The sequence below is a fragment of the Miscanthus floridulus genome, chromosome 1 (assembly GCF_019320115.1).
Source record: "Miscanthus floridulus cultivar M001 chromosome 1, ASM1932011v1, whole genome shotgun sequence".
NCBI lineage: Eukaryota > Viridiplantae > Streptophyta > Magnoliopsida > Poales > Poaceae > Miscanthus > Miscanthus floridulus.
In genome coordinates this window covers 191,448,652-191,468,281 of record NC_089580.1, presented here as the reverse complement: position 1 = coordinate 191,468,281, position 19,630 = coordinate 191,448,652, and the positions used below count along the sequence as shown (strand labels likewise).

The 19,630-nt window shown below is 44.4% G+C and overlaps 2 protein-coding genes across 5 annotated transcripts; both read right to left on the bottom strand.

Annotated features, from left to right (window-relative positions):
- Positions 1-19: 19 nt before the first annotated feature.
- LOC136552263 (uncharacterized) lies at positions 20-4,146 on the bottom strand. 2 transcript variants are annotated; one of them, XM_066543791.1, is made up of 10 exons: positions 3,600-4,146; positions 2,803-3,037; positions 2,616-2,723; positions 2,367-2,536; positions 2,156-2,289; positions 1,851-2,025; positions 1,204-1,756; positions 996-1,108; positions 635-881; positions 20-498 (listed from the first exon to the last, which is right to left on the bottom strand). In XM_066543791.1, the coding sequence occupies exons 1-10, from the start codon at positions 4,106-4,108 to the stop codon at positions 289-291; spliced, it is 2,454 nt and encodes an 817-aa protein (XP_066399888.1). In that variant the 5' UTR covers positions 4,109-4,146; the 3' UTR covers positions 20-288. The 2 variants fall into 2 exon arrangements, with proteins under 2 accessions (XP_066399888.1, XP_066399894.1); XM_066543797.1 differs by having other exon boundaries at positions 2,812-3,037.
- A 1,673-nt stretch (positions 4,147-5,819) lies between these two features.
- On the bottom strand, positions 5,820-9,494 carry LOC136506977 (FH protein interacting protein FIP2-like). Of its 3 annotated transcripts, none has more exons than XM_066501851.1 (11): positions 9,313-9,494; positions 9,106-9,215; positions 8,886-9,026; positions 8,642-8,794; positions 8,340-8,423; positions 8,072-8,115; positions 7,907-7,980; positions 7,613-7,671; positions 7,208-7,267; positions 6,492-6,572; positions 5,831-6,336 (listed from the first exon to the last, which is right to left on the bottom strand). In XM_066501851.1, exons 1-11 carry the CDS (start codon positions 9,359-9,361, stop codon positions 6,283-6,285), a joined length of 909 nt encoding a protein of 302 aa, XP_066357948.1. In that variant the 5' UTR covers positions 9,362-9,494; the 3' UTR covers positions 5,831-6,282. The 3 variants fall into 3 exon arrangements, with proteins under 3 accessions (XP_066357953.1, XP_066357948.1, XP_066357943.1); XM_066501846.1 differs by having other exon boundaries at positions 5,835-6,336; positions 8,072-8,118; XM_066501856.1 differs by lacking the exon at positions 8,886-9,026 and having other exon boundaries at positions 5,820-6,336; positions 8,072-8,118.
- Positions 9,495-19,630: the final 10,136 nt, after the last annotated feature.

Sequence of the window (19,630 nt, the reverse complement as noted above, 5' to 3'; positions counted from 1 at the left end):
CTCACAACAAAACAGCATCAGCCGACTTATCAGACGCAAAAACCATCAGCCGAACAGCTCTGCCAAACGTTTATCCTCGGCTCACATCTTCTTGATGACTTATTCTTCCTGAATAGCAGCTTCTGCGAGTCTGCTCTGTACTGCAGACTGCAGTGCACACCGTTTCACTGCAGTTCTGCAAAGCATGCACAGAGCTGTAGACTACTGGTACAGACTACTTTGTACAGGAACACTGGCGGCAGAAGAGTTTTGACCGGCTTCGTCTCAGTATTTCACAGACCGCTCTTGTCAAGAGTGAACTGTACGAACGGGGACGGCGGGTATGGACTCCCACCACTCCCTCCACCGCCGGCCACCCTGTGGGTTCAACATGGCCCTCGCGACCCTCGTGTTCGCCGCGAAGCTGCCCGCCATCAGCCCGATCAGAATGTACTTGAACGGGATCACGGCCGCCACCACCGCAGCCCCGGTCAGCATCCAAATCATCGTCTCTGTGTGCTGCAAATGCAAAGCGCAAACAGAACAACGTCCAAATGTTACTTACAAGCTCCACAGTAGGCGTTGAACGCAATAACCAGAATGACTGAAAGATCAAACAACCACAACTGTTGTCTGTCAACTACAGGGGTACTACCTTTGGCGACCTTGCTAGCGCTATCGACCACAACCTGAGGATGGCAACGTTTGCTGTCTTGATGTACTTGTGCACTTTTTGTAGGCTTTGCTGTGCCTCCACTATGCTCTCCATTGTTGTCTTGTCCGAGGAAGAAGTATCGATGATCACTTCCGAGCATATCATGCCTATCTTTCTTTGCCTTGCCCAAACCATCAGGCCAGCTGCCAGTATCAGGGATGCAGCTAACACATAACTGAACCATTCACTGCACATGAGGGAGGGAAAAGATGCACATTACGTGTCCTGTTCCATTTTCTGATTCTAATTTATTCAGATACATGGCCAAGATGATCAGCTTCAGTGATGTGTGTAGGCTTACTTGTATATGGTTAGCAGAGCTACAGCAAGGATAGTGCCAGTAACAAGCGGCCGCTCCCACGAGGTTATCTGCTGGATCACTGGGCGCAGTTTGCCGATGGGTCCGACCAACCCCTGCATAGAAGGGACAGGATGGTGGTTTAATTTAAGACAGCACAAGAAGAACAACGAAGATACCAAGCAAAAAAAAGTTCAGGAACTGATCGTACCACCAGTACAAGAAGACTATCGGAGATGCCTTCATCCTTCATCCCTTCAATGGCAGCATTGGCAGCAGTGACTTCCCTGGCTTCACCTTTCACTTGACCTATCTTGTTTTCCAGGGATGCCAGGGGCTGCTCGTGGCTACTCGAGTCTGCGTCATGGTCTTTGGCTAGCTCCGCACTCAAAGGCGTGACATAAGATTTGCTTAAACCCTTGAATACATAGGATGCACTCAATCGGGTAATAGTGGAGGTCTGTTTCAGATTGCTTGCTAGTTGCTCAAGCACAAAATCACCTTTAGGCATGTCATCATACAGTGAGAACACTAAAAAGCTAGAAGCGGGCGGTGGTGACATCCGTAGCATCTCTCTTGCGGCGTGGAGCCTTATTACTCCCAATATGATTCTAGAGTGTACCTCCCATTTGTGAATGGGGGATACTATGTTGTACATTGATATAAAACGGTGGATAAAGAGTACTTCTCTGATCAGAGTAAGCCACATATCGCGCCTTGTTGAGCTAGTCATCTCGGGGAACTCCAAAACCAGAGGTTCTGATCTGCACAGATGAATGGTTCAGATCTAATTGATCATTTAGCCTAAGCTCTTCGTATGAACACCGAAAGGTTCTATATATTTAAGATGGAACTCACAGTGACTCAAACACAATGGCTTTGTCAAACAAAGGCACACCAAAAGGGCCTGTTGAAGCAGTGCTAATTTGGTGCTCTATTCCAGTGTCTGAAAGATCAACCTTTATAGCAGTTTCGTATGAAATTTTTCCGGAAGCCTCAAAATATAGTGCCTTGTTTGTCAGAGTCAGTCGGCCTAGAAAACCAAAAACACCAAACATTGACTAAGGTTATATTTTATTTACTAATGAAGGAAAATTGGTAATTCAGATTACTAGAATATGAGAAATGGAAGCAACCAGAAACAAAGTGATCATATTGATTACCTGGCCAACTAGTGGTTCCAATGTGCCTGACTACCCTTTGTGTTCCTGCTGTGCCCTCCATGTGCAAAATGAATTCATCTTCAGCGAATTCAACTCCAGTTGGAGTTGGCAAATCTTGAAAGAACTTGAAGGACCTAAAAGATATTAGAGTATGTAATTCTTAATACATTTGACAGTTATGTCGACAAATGAGGAACATTTGGCAGCATACTTATCCATTTCTTTCAGGAATCTGTCATAAGCAGGATAATGCAGCCTGTTAGCTGTGGTAGCAGTGAGAGCTTCAAATGTGAATCGAGCATTGACGACGTCACAAGCCAAAGGGAATACAGATCCAAACCACACGTACGCTTCTTCCCCAACAGTTGGCTCTTCATTCACCTGGGTAACCAATTGATGTCTGCTTAGAGCAAATTGAACATAATACACTGGTAATCAGTAATTTCTTTGACATGCTTACAAGAAGAGGCATGATATCTGAATAGAACAGTGACGTCTCATCACCCATCACATCTTCATTTTCTCCAAGTGGCTCCTTCCTATCTTCCCTTTCTTTCGCTATGCTCTCCTGTAGAATTTAGCACGTGTCATTCAGTTCAGGAATCAAGCATTTCTCAGGTGTGACATACATATGCTTAATCACCAACCATGGTGACCTGTTGATCCGATGGAGTAGGGGTTTCCCAAGCTAGCATCATATCGAAGGTGAACCGACTTAGCGAACCGTCACTTATCTTCTCCCCAATATCATGTGATGCGATAATTTGCAGGGCCTGAAGACTGCAAAACTCAACTAGTTTTCTTGAATAGTTGCCAACTGCTGCAGTCTTTAAGCCCAACTCGAAATCTGCCACCAAATCATTGACACTCCTATCCAATGTCCTGTGTGGCATTGACATATTAGTTGGCCAAATTTCGAAGTAAATTAAAGAGCATTTTAAGTTTTCTTTCCTTAAGAAAAGAATACGTCTGTTACTCCATGCTAATATATAGACAAAAGGATGTATGGAGAGAGACAAAAACCCAGATAAAACATGTCAATAAATTATACAGTTCAGGATGCTATACGAGAAGAGATTTTGCTTGCTTCAAAATAATACCGCCCCTTCTAAACTGATGGAAATGAGAATTGGATTAGAAGTTTTTGGCTTAAGCGTTATTAAGTTGTCAATACAAGATGTGTATATTCATGGGTCCCTGAATTCATTCATGCCTGTCTCCACAAATAATACTGCATCCGAACTAAACCTGCAACAAACAAGTATGGGTACACATCATAAAGCATGGAAGTTCAGATCAAGTGTCTAAGCATATTCCAAACTAAACCTGCAACAACTAGATTTGAGCACAACTGGAAAAAGATTAAAAGTTCTGTACTTATGATTGACGTTGGTCCGATATGACAGCAAACGAATAAGATCGAGAAGACGAACAGCGCACGCACAGTGAACATTGCCGGAGCACGTGGTTGGCGATGGAGGAGAGGTGCTTCCGCCCGCCCCCGCCCGGCGGCCTGCTTCCCGTGCCGGGTCCCGCCACCGGCGCGGCCGTCATCAACTCCCGCTGGCTCTCGACACCCATGTCGTCCATGGCTGGGGCGCGGGTGCGCACTGGATGCGTCGTCCTTCTACGCGGAAGCGCGGTCCATCGGGATGTGCGCGTGCGCCTATTCGTTGGTGCGTGGCTGGGCATGCTGCGTGCATGAGCACATGCAGCTCGCCACCTCGCCCCGTGCTCCGCTGCACGCGTCCCCTGCTCCCGCCTGCCACGTCCTCCCTTCCACCACTCGGCGGCACTCGGCTCCTCATGGCATGGGAGTGATTGGAGCGGCGGCGGCGGCGGGTCACCCTCCCGGCCCGAGCCCAAAAGCTGTGCGGGCCCTGTCCCGTGTGTATCCGTTTGGGCCGTGATGGGTTGAGTGATCTGGGCTCCCGGGCCGATTGTCACCGCCATCTGGGATGAGCTCAGGGCGATCCGTTGTCAAGGTCTCCTTCGCCGCCGACCCGCCCGGCGCCCGCGCTCTCTCACTGGTGCATCCACTACACCGAGCTGGAGAAGCCGCGCACTATTGCCCACGCGGTGGCCGGTGGACGACCCCGCCCTCATCACCGTCGTCGCCTTCGGTTGGGGGCCTCAGCTCCACAGCCGAGTACTTCAACAAGCCACGAAAAGACGCATTCAAACGCAGATGAACTCCGGATACAGTGGACATGGAAGAGGATGTAAATGGAGCAGGACGCTCTCTTCCAGCTGTGGGCGAAGGAATGCCTAATGGTGAAAGTCAGGGCCCGGGCTGCCCGGGCTGCAGCCCGGGGCGAGTCCATGTAGCCCCTTTAACATATGTGGTGTTTAACCTAAAAAACTATGATCTTAATTAGATAAAAGGAGGCATAGGAAGCAAGATCAGACTGTTTTGAACGTGAATCAGCAGCTCAGCCCGGGACGCAGCCCCGTTCTGGATCCGCCCCCTGGGTGAAACTATGGCATGACTAGCGCCTGGACGTCTGGCCCCAGGCCCGGGCGCATCTGGACGTAGCTCCAACGCCTTCAACCGCTTCGCATCGGATGCCCCCCACGCTCGCATCAAATCCCACGTCAGCGAATCGCATCTGGGTGTCCGCGACTGATCCCCATCCCGGTTGCGCCCCCGGCGTCAAGTCCGCCACGCTCCTTCCCCCGCCGTGCAGCGCTCCTCCCCTTGCCGTGGCACCATCCCCGCCGCGCCTCCGTCCTCCGCCGCGCCCCTTCCCCTATCCTAACATCTCATCTCCTCTGCAACATCCGTCCGACCGTTGCAACATATGCAGTATGTTATTGAAACATATCTGTATAGTCATTGCAACATCTAGATGAAACATATAAAACATGCGTATGAAACAACTGAAATATTTGGAACATACATTTGCAACATACGTCTAAAACAGATGAAACATATGGAACATACACTCGAAACATACGTGTGTAGACATTGCAACATATGCAACATCAGATCCTTTTGCAACATCAGATCCTTTTGCAACATCAAGATAAAACACATGAAACATACGGATGAAACGCATGAAAAAACAACTGATACGCAACATACGCAACATACAGATGAAACATTTGGAAACAACTTATGAAACAAAAACATGGCGCCGCCGGCAGCCATGGCCTACCTGGTGGGGAACTGTGATAGCCAATAAGCACTCGGGTGCAGTGGAGAGGGATGATGGCAGCATGCAAGTGGCTAGGTGTGGTGAAGAACACCACGCCGGAGCAGCGATGATTTTTTATTTTTATATCCGTACAAATGGCAATATTGCCTATTAGACCGTTTAGGCGTCAAGGCCCACCAACACGCGTCCGGACGAAAAGGACGAACTGGTCGCTCGGGAAAGTGATATTCACCGTACTGCTATACTATATGGTGGCCTGGCCTGATCCGAGCCAGCGTAGTAATACACGACGACCTATCAAAATAGTTAGCTGCATACCACCTCTACATTATATGATAATGACACCAAGATCGAAACAACAGTACAGCTACATTTGCCCACTACAATCGGGACCCAGGAAATGTGCAGCGCCATACCTTGTACTCCAAACTGGTGGACAGTGGACTGATGGTTTCAGCTCTCATCGCTATCTAGATTACTGAACTTCCAATCAGAGGGCAGCGTACAAAGAACAGCTAATGCAGCACATAAACTCCAGAGATGGTGTACTTGACAGGATTGAGCCAATACTTTTCTCTGATGTGCTCCTTCCGTCACAAGATTGAATCAACTTCTAGAGTTGTCATAAGTCAAACTATTTTAAGTTTGATCAAAATTACAAAAAAGAACACCAATATATATGACACCTAATTAGTATCACTACATACATCATGAAATATATTTTCATAATATACTTATTTGGTGTCACAGATACTGTTACCCTTTCCTATAAAATTAGTCAAACTTAAGATAGTTTGGCTTAGGGTGATTCAATGAATTGATTTATTTTGGAACGGAGGGAATATTTGTGTTCTCAATCGTGATCGAGACCAGTATTGCACAGATGATCATGCATGCCTCATGCATTACCTCCAATGAAATTGTACAGTACAGTATACACAGTATGAAGCTACACGAACAAACTGTAGATCATCTGATAGCTCCAAGCAGATTTGCACCTCCAAGCTTAGCGCCAGTCAATTGCTGTTGATCAAAGTAAACGCAGTTAAAATTCATCCTTTGACATCTATATGTTGGTATCATGAGATGTGTACAAACTACTTGCACAGAACGTGAGGTAGACTGTAAACAGAAGGACCCAAGATCCTTAGTAAATGGGACAGGACGCAAGAACATACAGTGTCACGCAAATCAACTTCTCGCAAGTAAGCTCTCTGAAGATTTGCGTCTTGCAAGTTTGTACCAGACAACTTAGCACCCTGAAAATAAAAATAAGCTTCAGCACATGCTCACAAAGTAGGTTTCACTAAGAAAAGTAATGAGGATTAGTACAGCTGCAAATAAGGACTGGTGTCAATGCTCAGGACTGCATGTTTCAGTAACAAAAAAATGGCTTCCATGGCACATCATATTGAATGGTTATAGACAGTACCAAGAAGTGCATTCAAAGTGTCACTTATGTAAATTGTTGCATGCTTATCTGTTGATATGACTAGTGTGCATATTCCCCTTGCTGCCCCATATTAATTAAGGAACTCACCAAAATGATCGAAGTCTAAGAACCGATTAATGCTTTACCCAAAAAAAAAACACCCAACTCATCGATCCTATGCCAGTAAAAAGGTAAGATGGGAGTAATCACATAGATGTGTGTAATAAAAATAACGATTTTGCTAAAAGGATGTTTGCTCCTTTGTCAGATAATGTAAAGGAAGCAAACAATAGTTTTGAACTGCATGTATATTTTTTACCACCCTAAGAGTATGAACATGATAGGTTAAAGCCGTCACCGTGATGGTTAGAGATTATACTGTCACAAACTTGCTTCAGTTCTAACAGGCAAAAAAAAATTCAACGTTCCTAGGAAATTGTGTCACATGAAGTTTCACTTTACCTTGAGATTGGCTGCTTCAAGGTTAGCTCCTCTTAAGTTGGCTTGTGTAAGATTAGCAGCCTGAAAATCCAATTGAATGGGCAATAAGATGCACAGGTAATCAGATTTCAATATTTATGGTTTACGGCCTACTAAAAGCCAGTTGATATGAATCTTTTATTTGCACCAATCTAGGTAAATAATACAGCATTATCCCTATGAAGGAAAACAAACAGGCATGTCTCCTGAGTGCGCTTCAGCAAACACTGGATTCTGCTGCCACGTTTTGGATGCTGATATATAAACATAGTATCAATGCACTAACATCCAACAACAGAGCAAAAATAAAATACACTATGATTTACAGTATAGTCTATGTGAACAGGAACACAATATGCTGAGTAGCATGCACAATGGTTTGCATACCTGTAAATGGGCAGAATGAAGATCCGTTTCAATGAAGCTACATCGTGTTAAGCATGCATCTGCAAAATAAACAGAGCATATGTTTTTCTTTTTATCATCACTTGCTACTAAAACTTAGAACCAATATCACTTATAGGCCTATAGCAACTGAATGATGGTCCTTGCAAAAATACGGAAATATCAAAATTCATACATAGTGCTAGAGACATAGTACAATTGACAAAGATATCCAACAACAGTACAGTTGTCAAGAACCAAGAAATGAAGGAACATGATTAATGTGAGCATTGCTACCTTGCAAGTTGGCACTTCGAAGGTTTGCTCCATCCAGAATAGATTCTTGAAGATTCGCTCCAATAAACTCACACCTGTTATTCCGAAGCAGTGAACATGAATGCTAAATTCTAGAGAGAGATAGAAGAAGCCATGCAGTTGCTGATAAGTAGAATGATTTCTTACTCACGCAAATTTGTGTTTTGGAAAGATGAAGACAAAGCTTCCACCTGCTGATAAGAATATAGAAGTATGGTATCATCAGTAAAATGTTTCATTTTATATAGCAAAAATCTTAGCCAAGAACTATACTAAGAAGCTCTTTTTAAGAAATATAAGACAGAATTGAAACATTTATACAGTCACAAACAAGTAAATTAGCATAGTTTCTACAGACTGCTACTGCTAAGAAGATGACAAACAACAATAAAGGATTTTGGTGTAACAGATTTACCCCAAATTTTGCTTTGTAAAGGTTAGCACATGAAAAATCAGTGTTCTTAATGCATGCATAACTGAAGTCCACCTCTGATAAGTCCTGCAGAGCATTGAAAAAAACATATTTTCAGAGTGCAAATTGTAAACTACAAAAAAAACTGAAAAGAGAGTTAAACACTGTCAAATTGTTCATGGGCACCACACAAAGATAAGCTAGCAGAGTGGTAGAAATCAGAGTAACAACAGCTAGAATGACAAAGGAACAATAGTCAATAATGTGGATAGATAACAACAGGAGAAATTCTACCAAGATCTTACAAGCTTAGACAGATCAAGGCCAGACAAATTCACGCCACGGAATCTGACTCTTTGTGCCTGTATGCTCTTGATCACGTCCTTTCGTGTCAATTCAGCCTCCAAACTGTCGGCTTTCTTCCAACCCAGCCTCTCGTTTATGTAATCAGCTAAACCCTAGAGCAGAAACCATCGCCTTATGAACACCAGTTGAGTGAGATCAGAATTTGTAAGGAAACGAGACGCAATTGAGAGTTATTTCATTTACGAGCAACTGGTAGTACTCTGCCTCTCGCAGCAGTTGCTGGTAGTCGGACTCCGACAGCACGGGGATGGCACCGTCCCTGAGCCAATTGAGCACGTGCCGGAAGTGCTTCCCGTCCCTGTCAACGAACACCATCCCCTTCCCCTAGACACAATGGCAAAAACCACTCAACCCATCCACTGAGGCCACAGCCCACAGGAGTTGCAAGAACCAGCGGGCGTACCGTGGTTGGGTGCTGCGGGAGCGTGTGCCGCCCGCTGAACATGGCGGCGAGCATGGAGTCGGGCTCCCGCTGCGTCAGTGTCTCCACGGTGGTCGCATACTTCTTGCCCCCTGCATCGCCGTGAATAAAATGATAAGACAGAGATACTCTGATTCGCACCCTGAACGGCAAAGGGGGCGGTGGATCAGGCAAGGGGAAGGCACCGACCTATATTGAGGAGGACCGGGGAGGATGAAGAGGGCTCCGGCGACTCCATGGCCACGGTCGCCGGCTTCGGCACCGGCGCCGTGGTAGGCACGCGAAGGTGGATTGCGGAGGGGGGATCTGGAGGGGGCGATTTGAAGTGGAGAATGGAGATGGTTGGGTAGCCCGTTCCTTCGTCTACCTGCTGGCCGGCTACGGCTGGGTTTTACTTTTTGTTTTTCCTTTTCTTTTTTGTTATAAATAAAAGAAAAAAGGTTGCAAATCTACTCTCTCTCTCCGTCAATAAAAAAACAAATCTAGATATTGGATAAGTCAAATTTATCTAAATTTATTCAGGTTTACAAAAAATATTAATAATTATATAAATATATTCCATAATCAATGTAATGATACTTATTTGATATAAAAAATGTTAGTAATATTTTATATAAATTTAGTCAAACTTAAAATTGTTTGACTTTTCAAAAAGTGAGAGTTACATTTTTTAGAGTGGATGGAGTAATTTATACATTAACTATGAGACTATCAACTCTAGAACATGTTGTCAAAAAAAAAAACTCTAGAACATGTTTACTTTGTCCAGGTTCAATTGTTACTTTTTTCCACGGCGCTTCCATTTTTTTTCTAAGTTTGTGGTACTTTTGGGTCTAGACTATACCTCAGTAAAGTTTGACAATATCTCATGTTGTGCACATATTCTCATGTAGATTCGACTAGAAGAGGGTTGCTGCGAGAATTACGAATTAGTGGATTACGTGATATAATGACGTGGATAACAAAATGCTTATATGTCTTGCTGACGTGGATATTATAGTTATATGCGCTAGTGGATTTTAATTGTATGTGATAGTGTATTGTCTAACTCCGCCTATGGTGGGGCGCCTTTGGTGTTCCAGCATAGCAGGTCTCAAACCCTGGTAAAGGAGGAGGGTTGTGTTAGGCATGGTGAGTCAATGTAAAAACTTAGCCACTTAAATGGAGATGAAACCCGAAAGAAAATCGTTGGGGCGTAACCCTCTTAACGACGCGCCATATCGGAACCCGGGTATGGTGTTAAATGGGCAAGGGCCGGGTCGTCACCCCCGTGACGCGCCGTGTCGTGATCTGGGCATGGTGTTAAGTAACCAAGGATCGGGTCGTCGCTTCCTTAGTGGCGCGCTACATCGGCGCCCGAGTGTAGTGAAAAATGAGCAAGGGTCTTTGCATCAGAGTCGACGGGTGCGAAGGGTAAGGAAGCTAGTCGAACCAACTAGGATCCGTTTAGGTAGTTGGAGTATAGGGCACTTACAGGTAAGTTAAGAGAATTAGTTGATACCGCGACTAGAAGGCATGTAAATATATTATGCGTTCAAGAGACTAAATGGAAGGGTCAGAAAGCGAAGGAGGTGGACAATACAGGTTTCAAGCTTTGGTACATAGGGACAGTCGCGAATAAAAATAGAGTAGGAGTTTTGATTGATAAGAGCCTCAAGAATAGTGTGGTGGAAGTGAGAAGGCAAGGAAATAGGATTATCTTAGTCAAGCTTGTCGTTGGTGATATGATCTTGAACGTAATTAGTGCGTATGCCACCCAAGTAGGCCTCGACGAGAGTGCTAAGAGACAGTTCTGGAAAGACTTAGATGGCCTGGTTAGAGCTATACCTAGTAGTGAGAAGCTTTTTATAGGAGAAGATCTTAATGGGCATGTAGGTACTACAAGCGCAGGTTTCGAGGCAGTTCATGGAGGTTTTGGGTATGGTAGTAGGAATCAGGAGGGGGAGGAAGTTCTGGACTTCGCGGTAGCTTTTGACCTGATGATAGCCAACACTTTCTTTAGAAAGAGAGAATCTCATCTAGTGACCTTCAGTAGCGGACAACACTGTAGCCAGATTGACTTTGTCCTCGCAAGAAGAAAGGACAAACGAGCATGCTTGGATTGCAAGGTGATACCAGGGGAGTGTGTTGTTTCTCAACATAACCTTTTGGTGGCAGATTTTTGTTTTCAGGTGCGTGCCCGTAGGGATAAACAAACTAAGATTGAAAGAATGAAGTGATGGAAACTGAAAGGGGAGACGTCAGAGGTATTTAGGGAAAGGGTTATCAAAGAAAGCTCTTAGAAGGAAGAAGATGACATAAACAATATGTGGGACAAGATGGCAACCAACATTCGGAAGGTAGCCTTAGAGGTGTGTGGAGTAACCAAAGGAAGGGGACGCGAGGCTAAAGATACTTGGTGGTGGAACGAGGAAGTCCAAAGGGTTATTAAGGAGAAGAAAGAATGCTATAGACGTTTGTATCATGACAGGAGTGTGGACAACATAGAGAAGTACAAGGTGGTAAAGAAGACTGCAAAGCGAGCTGTAAGTGTGGCAAAGGGTAGAGCGTACGAGGATCTTTATCAACATTTGAATACGAAGGAAGGAGAGAAGGACATTTATAGAATGGCTAGGGTTCGTGAGAGAAAGACACGAGACTTCAACCAAGTTAAGTGCATTAAGGATGAAAGGGAGCATCTCTTGGTAAAGGAGGATGAGATCCGACATCGATGGCAAGAGTATTTTGACAAATTGTTCAATGGTGAGAATATGGACACAACCTTTCAGTTGGATGACTCTTTTGATGACACCAATAGACGCTTTGTGCGGAGAATCCAAGAATCTGAGGTTAGATAGGCGTTGAAAAGGATGAAAGAAGGTAAGGCGATGGGACCAGATGGTATCCCAATCGAGGTGTGGAGATGCCTTGGGGACATAGCTGTAGTATGGTTAACCAAGCTGTTCAACCATATTTTTTGATCGAACAAGATGCCTGATGAGTGGAGGAGAAGTATATTGGTACCGATCTACAAGAATAAAGGGGATATTCAAAGTTGTACAAATTACCAGGGAATTAAGTTGATGAGCCATACTATGAAGCTATGGGAGAGAGTTATCGAGCATCGCTTGAGAGCAATAACGCGGGTCTCTATGAACCAATTTGGTTTCATGCCCGGAAGGTCAACCATGGAAGCCATTTTCTTAATAAGACAAGTTATGGAGCGGTATAGGGAGAAGAAGAAGGATCTACACATGGTTTTTATTGACTTGGAGAAGGCTTATGATAAAATACCAAGGAATGTTATGTGGTGGGCTTTGGACAAACATAAAGTCCCAACGAAGTACGTCGGGCTCATTAAGGACATGTACAACAATGTTGTGACTAGAGTTCGAACAAGTGATGGAGACACGGATGACTTCCCGATTAGGATAGGACTACATCAAGGGTCAGCTTTGAGCCCTTATTTGTTTGCTTTAGTGATGGATGAGATCACAAGGGACATACAAGGGGACATCCCTTGGTGTATGCTTTTCGCGGACGATGTAGTGCTAGTTGATGAAAGCCGGACAAGAGTGAATCAGAAACTAGAGTTATGGCGGGAGACTTTGGAGTCCAAAGGTTTTAGACTTAGTAGAACTAAAACTGAGTATATGAGATGTGACTTCGGCACTACTACTCGGGAGGAGGAAGATATTAGTTTGGAAGGTCAAGTAGTGCCTAGGAAGGATACCTTTTGATATTTAGGATCAATGCTATAGAGGGACGGAGATATTGATGAAGATGTTAGCCATAGAATCAAAGCAGGGTGGATGAAGTGGCGGCAAGCGTCTGGTGTCCTATGTGACAAAAGGGTACCACAGAAGCTAAAAGGCAAGTTTTATAGGACGGCGATTAGACCTGCTATGTTGTATAGTGCAGAATGTTGGCCTACGAAAAGATGACATATTCAACAGCTAAGTGTCGCGAAAATGCGTATGTTGCGTTGGATTTGCGGTCATACAAGAAGGGATCGAGTTCGGAACGATGATATACGTGAGAGATTAGGGGTAGCGCCAATTGAAGAAAAGCTTGTCCAACACCGGTTGAGATGGTTTGGACATGTGCAACGGAGACCTCCAGATGCACCGGTGCGTAGTGGAATCCTAAGTCAGGATAGTAACATGAAGAGAGGCAGAGGAAGACCAAAGTTGACTTGGGTAGAGGCAATAAAAGGAGACTTGAAAGGATGGAATATACCCAACGACTTAGCCTTAGATAGGAGTGCTTAGAAGACAGCTATTCATGTGCCTGAACCTTGATTGCTTCTGTTGGGTTTCAACTCTAGCCTACCCCAACTTGTTTGAGACTTAAAGGCTTTGTTGTTGTTGTTGTGATAGTGTATTGTCTAGTTGGACAACTTGCATGTTGAGATAAATAGTTAGTGGAGATTTGCTTAGTGAATTTTAATTGTATGTGATAGTGCATTATCTAGTTGGACAGCTTATATGTTGAGATAAATAACTAGTGGATTTTTGCTTTATAAGAGTATAAGACAAGATAAGATACAAATGTAAGAGTACATCCTTATATAGCTAAGCATACAACGTGTTTTATGATCATATACTTATGCAGAGAAGGTATAAATTTTGTTTTAAAAAAAACTATGAAACTATAATAAATTATTGGAGCCCTAAATACCCATCTGTATGATGAGGGGGTCTATTGGAATATTTTCCATTTCAAAGGGTGACGTTGCATATTTTTAGCATTTATTTTGAACAGGGCTTCCTTTAATTCAGTGGTTTATGCTAAGTTTATTTTGAGATTGATTTCCTATGAAATCATCTATGACCGTTTGCATCTTTTCTAACACTTATGATGACATTGTCCTTATCCTGCTCTGATACTAGCTGTGACAGAATCGTCCAATTTATACAAGATTAAGTATGATTGTCCCCGTTAAACACATTGACACGCGCCTACCGTCACTTATATAAACTCGATAGTCCGTCGAGTACCACGAAGGGCCTCAATAAATCAACTTCACAACCAAGATTGTACATGATTAAGGGAACAACATACATCATAATACATAGAGTTCACAGTGGAAGTTTAAATTACAAACTAAGTTTACAAGTATCTAATATAACATGAAGTTCAAACCGATAGTAAAAACAATAGTCTTGAAACAACTATGGTAGCACAAGTTCAATTATAATGCCAGTTTGATAACAACATGTCAGGTATCGGTATTAGAGATACCCAAAGCAAGGAAGTTAGCACCCACGCTGACTTCCCCAGATGGCTCGAGACATATTAGAAGGTCTCACCCGACCCCAAGGCCGTGGGCTCCGTCTCGTCCGACCTCAAGGCCATGGGCTCCGTCTCGCCCCTTAGGTGCGGGCTTCGTCTCGCCTGACCCCTTAGGTGCGGGCTCCATCTCGCCCGACCCCAAGGACGTGAGTTCTGTCTCGCCCGATGATGAGTACAGGCCCGATCTTTCAAGAGGTAGCCGGTAAGTTCGATTTTATGGAGATCTCGACGTTGGCGATCTGGCTTCAAATCAGACGCGATTTGAACCCTGCAACTGTTACACCACTACTCCGTTGGTTATCAACCAAGCACAACTTGATTGACCTCGCCAAGAAGGCTTTTCCTGCAAGCGAATCAAAGAGCACAAGCAAGAACGTAAAACACGCAATCTGAAATTGCAAATATGAATGACGCGAATATCAATAGAGGATTCAAGAACTCGGTTCCAAAGGACTAATCGACACAGTGGAGGAGATCAAGAACGGGGGCCCTGGATCACTGTAAAAGGATTTGTCACCACAGTTATAATGAACGATTTAGTTTCTCGATGGAAAACTAAACTCTAAACAAAACCCAATTGTGTAGCAGCAGCGGCGGCTGTGTTTATAGTCTAAGACTCGACCTAGGGTTGGGGACGGCCAGGGGTTGGGCGCCCACAACTTGGGCTTAAGGCCCGACATGATACATGGCCAAGTTGGCCCAAATAGGTGACGCAGCACCTTGCCATGGTCACACAGAATGATCCACGGACCTTCTGGAGCTCGGACCAGATCCAAAACGATGGCGTCGTCGTCCCCTTTCCAACGCATCCAAGAACGGCCCGTTTCGATGTCGTATGAGAAAGTTATGACCGAAACAGTGACGACGTGTCTGCTGAATCCGAGGGCGACGTGGCAGCTGAGTTGGGAACGAATTGCAACTTGGGGAAGACCATGGTGTCGGTGTGTCCAGCGTGGCGATGTCCTCATCATCCTCCCCTTCTTGAATTGGAGTCGTCCTCGACTTCATCTTGGTGATGTCCTTATCATCCCCTCCTTCTAGATTTGGAGTCGTCCTCGACTCCATTCCATCATCAATGAACTCCTGCAAAAGGTTAGTGACAGCAGGCAATGCACCAGGCATAAAAGGTTGACAAAACATAGTATAACATGGTGCATCAGGATTATCACATAACTCAGCAGTAGCAGAAGTTGTAGCAAGAAAAGCACCTCCTTTTAACTTAATCCCATTATTTTTAGCAATGTCTGTTGGAGGTTTATTTTTGATCTCATTAGCATGTTTAATAATATCCGTAGGAGACAAAGGCAGCAATATAATTTTCTTGTCCTTATGTATGATAGTGTATGTATTAGTTCTACCATGGTGTAAAGCATCATTATCAAATTCCCATGGGCGACCTAACAAAATGGAGCAAGCTTGCATAGGGACAACATCAAAATCAGCAGTATCATGATAAGAGCCTGTGAAAAAGCTAATGCGTGCTGATTTAATTACCTTAGTCTTACCACTATTATTGAACCATTGAAGTTTATATGGATACGAATGTTGTCGTGTGGTCAAGCCAAGCTTGTCAACCAAATCTGAACTCACTAAGTTGTTGCAACCCCCGCTATCAATGATAGTGAGAACACGACAACCCTGCACAATGAGATACATGTGGAACAAATTGTGGCGTTGGATCTTCATCTCTTCTTCATGTCCCACATGTGTACTCAACACACACTGCACAAGAAGGCTAGGGTAGTCCGCGGCAGCAGCCACGGAGTCAATGGTGATGGCCTCCTTGTCTTGATCGCCCTCGGTGGGATCTGCATCAATGTTAGCAGCAAGGACTAAATCATCTTCAACATCACTAGCACTTACATATCCATCCTCGGTAGCAATGAAAGCGCGACGACTGGGGCATTCCTTCATGACATGTCCCATGCCTTTGCATTGGTGGCAAATGATTTTAGAGCTAGACGAGGAGGAGCTAGTAGAAGCACCCGGAGTGCCCCCTTTCTTCAGCTGTGGAAACTGCACATTAGACAATTTACTTACCCTGAAAGAAAATGGAGGTGTAGATGGCTATGGTGCAACAGGAAGCTTGGGCGTCTCCGGCTCGAAACGCTGCTGAAAATTCCTCCCATTGTTAGACCTGAAAGGCTAGTGTTGTTTGCGTCCCTGTACTTCTCGTTCTGCCTTAATAGCAAGATGATACAATTGGGAAAAAATGCGTCATTCTTTGTAATCAAGTATGTTCTGTATATCATGGTTTAAACCACCAAAAAAATCTAGCACTAGTATCATGATCATCTTCATTTATACCACAACGTGCTAAACCAATAAGCAATTCTTGATAGTATGCTTCTACTCCTTTATCACCTTGTTTTAAAGTTTGTAGTTTCAAACGTAAATCACGTTGGTAATAAGGAGGAACAAAACAAGATTTCATACGTTGCTTTAAAACATTCCAAGTTTGAGGCACAGCAGCAGCATTATTGGCATTGCAAAGATCACTCCACCAGAACAAAGCAAAATTAGTAAACTCACTAGTAGCAAGTCTAACTCTATGCTCAGCAGGAACATTATGAGAATCAAATTTTTGTTGAACAGCAAGCTCCCAATCTAAATATGCCTCTGGATCAACATTACCAGCAAAAGGAGGTAGACTAAATTTAATTTTAGCAAAAGGATCATTATTACCATGATTATTACCTTCCATACCGCGACGATTGAAGTTGAGGCAGCGACGGGCACCACCATCAGCATACGCATCTTCATCACCAAAAGCATCCATATCTTCATCATCAGCACGATAAGGTGGAGGGCATTGCTCAAGCTGTTCAATGCGGGTGACCAGATTGTTCACGTTGCGCGTCAGCTCGGTCATAAGATTGCGTTGTTCAGTCATGAACGTTGTAAACTCGCCCTTGGATATGCACTCATTGAAGTCCGTCGGAGTTCCTGCCATGGTTAGAAGATAGAAAAAGACAACACCAAAGTATTATCCCTATCAACTAAAAGGAAAGAAGTGGTGGTGGTGGTGATGGTGGTGAAAGTGGAATGCAAAATCACAAGCGGCTTACCACCGTCTTGCCTGTATTCTTACCAACGCCAAACAGGAGCAAAACCAGAGTGGCGAAGCAATCTGTTGTTGAGCGTGGGTAACAGTTGCAAGATGAACCTGTGCTGATAGAAGAATATGTGGAGCTATAGGTAGGCACACAATATGATACCAAGGATTAACAATTAACGAGTGCAGAGTAACGATTGTTCAATCCGGATCCAAAGTACAAATCACAGGTGCTGGCTAAGACGTGTCGAGACGTAGCGCAACAAGGTGAAAACAAAGGACGATCGAAAGGACTCACAGAACAAGCAAATAGCCCAGACTTCTCCGTTTTTCCTGAATTTTTTTCTCGGATTCTTCCAAAAGGCACTAGTAGGAAACAAACTTTTTTTTTATTTTTTTCACTATTTTTATATACTTTTCTCTGAACAAGGATCACAAAAGATGCAACCACAAAAATTGGCACCTACAACTGAGGTGGGATGTGGTTTATAGAAATTCAGCACGTTCTCTGAAAAGCGTGCAAAAACTTTGATAATTTTTTTCTATATTTTCCCAAATTTTTTTGGCAATTCTGATGAAACCAAATAGGGCTTAGCCAAGTTTGGGTCGGCTCCAAATGGTGTCAAGAAGCTGCTGAAAAAATTTCAAATTTTTCTGATAAACGAGCGAAAAGTTATGCCTGTTTTACCGAAGGTATCTCAAGATATGTTTTCCAGAAGGCACAACACGGCGGCGGCAGTTAGGGCAAAGCGTCCCTAAACTTTAACACCGATCACAGGATCGTCACTGTGACTAACAGCAGTAGGTATTTGCCTGATGATGTAAGGAGGGCTGCGATGCAGGCAAAATAAGAGCGGCTGGCAACCTATCTAGGGTTTGCGCGGCGGCGAGAAGTTACACAAGGCGGCTAGCGGGTCAAGTCGAGTAATGTGGTGGCTTCGACTTGTTGTTTGGGAACGATGGATGGGATAGCGACGGAAAACAAAAATCACAGCAACGGGCGATTGAACTACGACCATGAACACAATCCTAAACCAGCAACAAGACTCGACCACGGACACAAACTCAACAACACGAATCTGAAATGAAATTGCAAAGGCACAAAGGGCGATAGGACAGCGGAAATTGAAATATTTTTGGGCTTTTTGTGGACTCTAGGTAATGAACAAATATGAATCTAAGGCAAATGAGATTATACCTCACGGTAAACCTAAAATATCTGATACCAATTGATGAGTATAGGCCCGATCTTCCGAGAGGTAGCCGGTAAGTTCGATTTTGTGGAGATCTCGACGTTGGTGATCCGGCTTCAAATCAGACGTGATTCGAACCCTGCAACCGTTACACCACTGCTCCATTGGTTATCAACCAAGCACAACTTGATTGACCTCGCCAAGAAGGCTTTTCCTGCAAGCGAATCAAAGAGCACAAGCAAGAAGGTAAAACACGCAATCTGAAATTGCAAATATGAATGACGCGAATATCAATAGAGGATTCAAGAACTCGGTTCCAAAGGACTAATCGACACAGTGGAGGAGATCAAGAACGGGGGCCCTAGATCACTGTAAAAGGATTTGTCACCACAGTTACAATGAACGATTTAGTTTCTCGATGGAAAACTAAACTCTAAACAAAACCCAATTGTGTAGCAGTGGCGGTGGCTGTGTTTATAGTCTAAGACTCGACCTAGGGTTGGGGACGGCCAGGGGTTGGGCGCCCACAACTTGGGCTTAAGGCCCGACATGATACATGGCCAAGTTGGCCCAAATAGGTGACGCAGCACCTTGCCGTGGTCACACAGAATGATCCACGGACCTTCTGGAGCTGGGACTAGATCCAAAACAATGGCGTCGTCGTCCCCTTTCCAACGCATCCAAGAACGGCCCGTTTCGATGTCGTATGAGAAAGTTATGACCAAAACAGTGACGACGTGTCTGCTGAATCCGAGGGCGACGTGGCAGTTGAGTTGAGAACGAATTGCAACTTGGGGAAGACCATGGCGTCGGTGTGTCCAGTGTGGCGATGTCCTCATCACCCGACCCCTTGGGTGCGGGCTTCATCTCGCCCGATCCCTTAGGTGAGGGCTCCGTCTTGCCCGACCCCAAGGATGCGGGCTCCATCTCGCTCGACCCTAAGGACGTGGTCTTCGTCTCGCCCGACCTCGAGGACGCCTGACCC

Excerpts from the sequence above, each read along its gene's own strand:
- LOC136552263 (XM_066543791.1), bottom strand. The coding sequence starts at position 4,108 with ATGGCGGTGACAATCGGCCCGGGAGCCCAGATCACTCAACCCATCACG. Across the intron at positions 2,724-2,802 it reads CGGATCAACAGGTCACCATG|GAGAGCATAGCGAAAGAAAG; the intron begins GTTGGTGATTAA and ends TAAATTCTACAG. Across the intron at positions 1,757-1,850 it reads GCCATTGTGTTTGAGTCACT|ATCAGAACCTCTGGTTTTGG; the intron begins GTGAGTTCCATC and ends TCATCTGTGCAG.
- LOC136506977 (XM_066501846.1), bottom strand. The coding sequence starts at position 9,361 with ATGGAGTCGCCGGAGCCCTCTTCATCCTCCCCGGTCCTCCTCAATATA. Across the intron at positions 9,027-9,105 it reads TCCCGCAGCACCCAACCACG|GGGAAGGGGATGGTGTTCGT; the intron begins GTACGCCCGCTG and ends CATTGTGTCTAG. Across the intron at positions 6,337-6,491 it reads AAGTTGATTTGCGTGACACT|CAATTGACTGGCGCTAAGCT; the intron begins GTATGTTCTTGC and ends TTTGATCAACAG.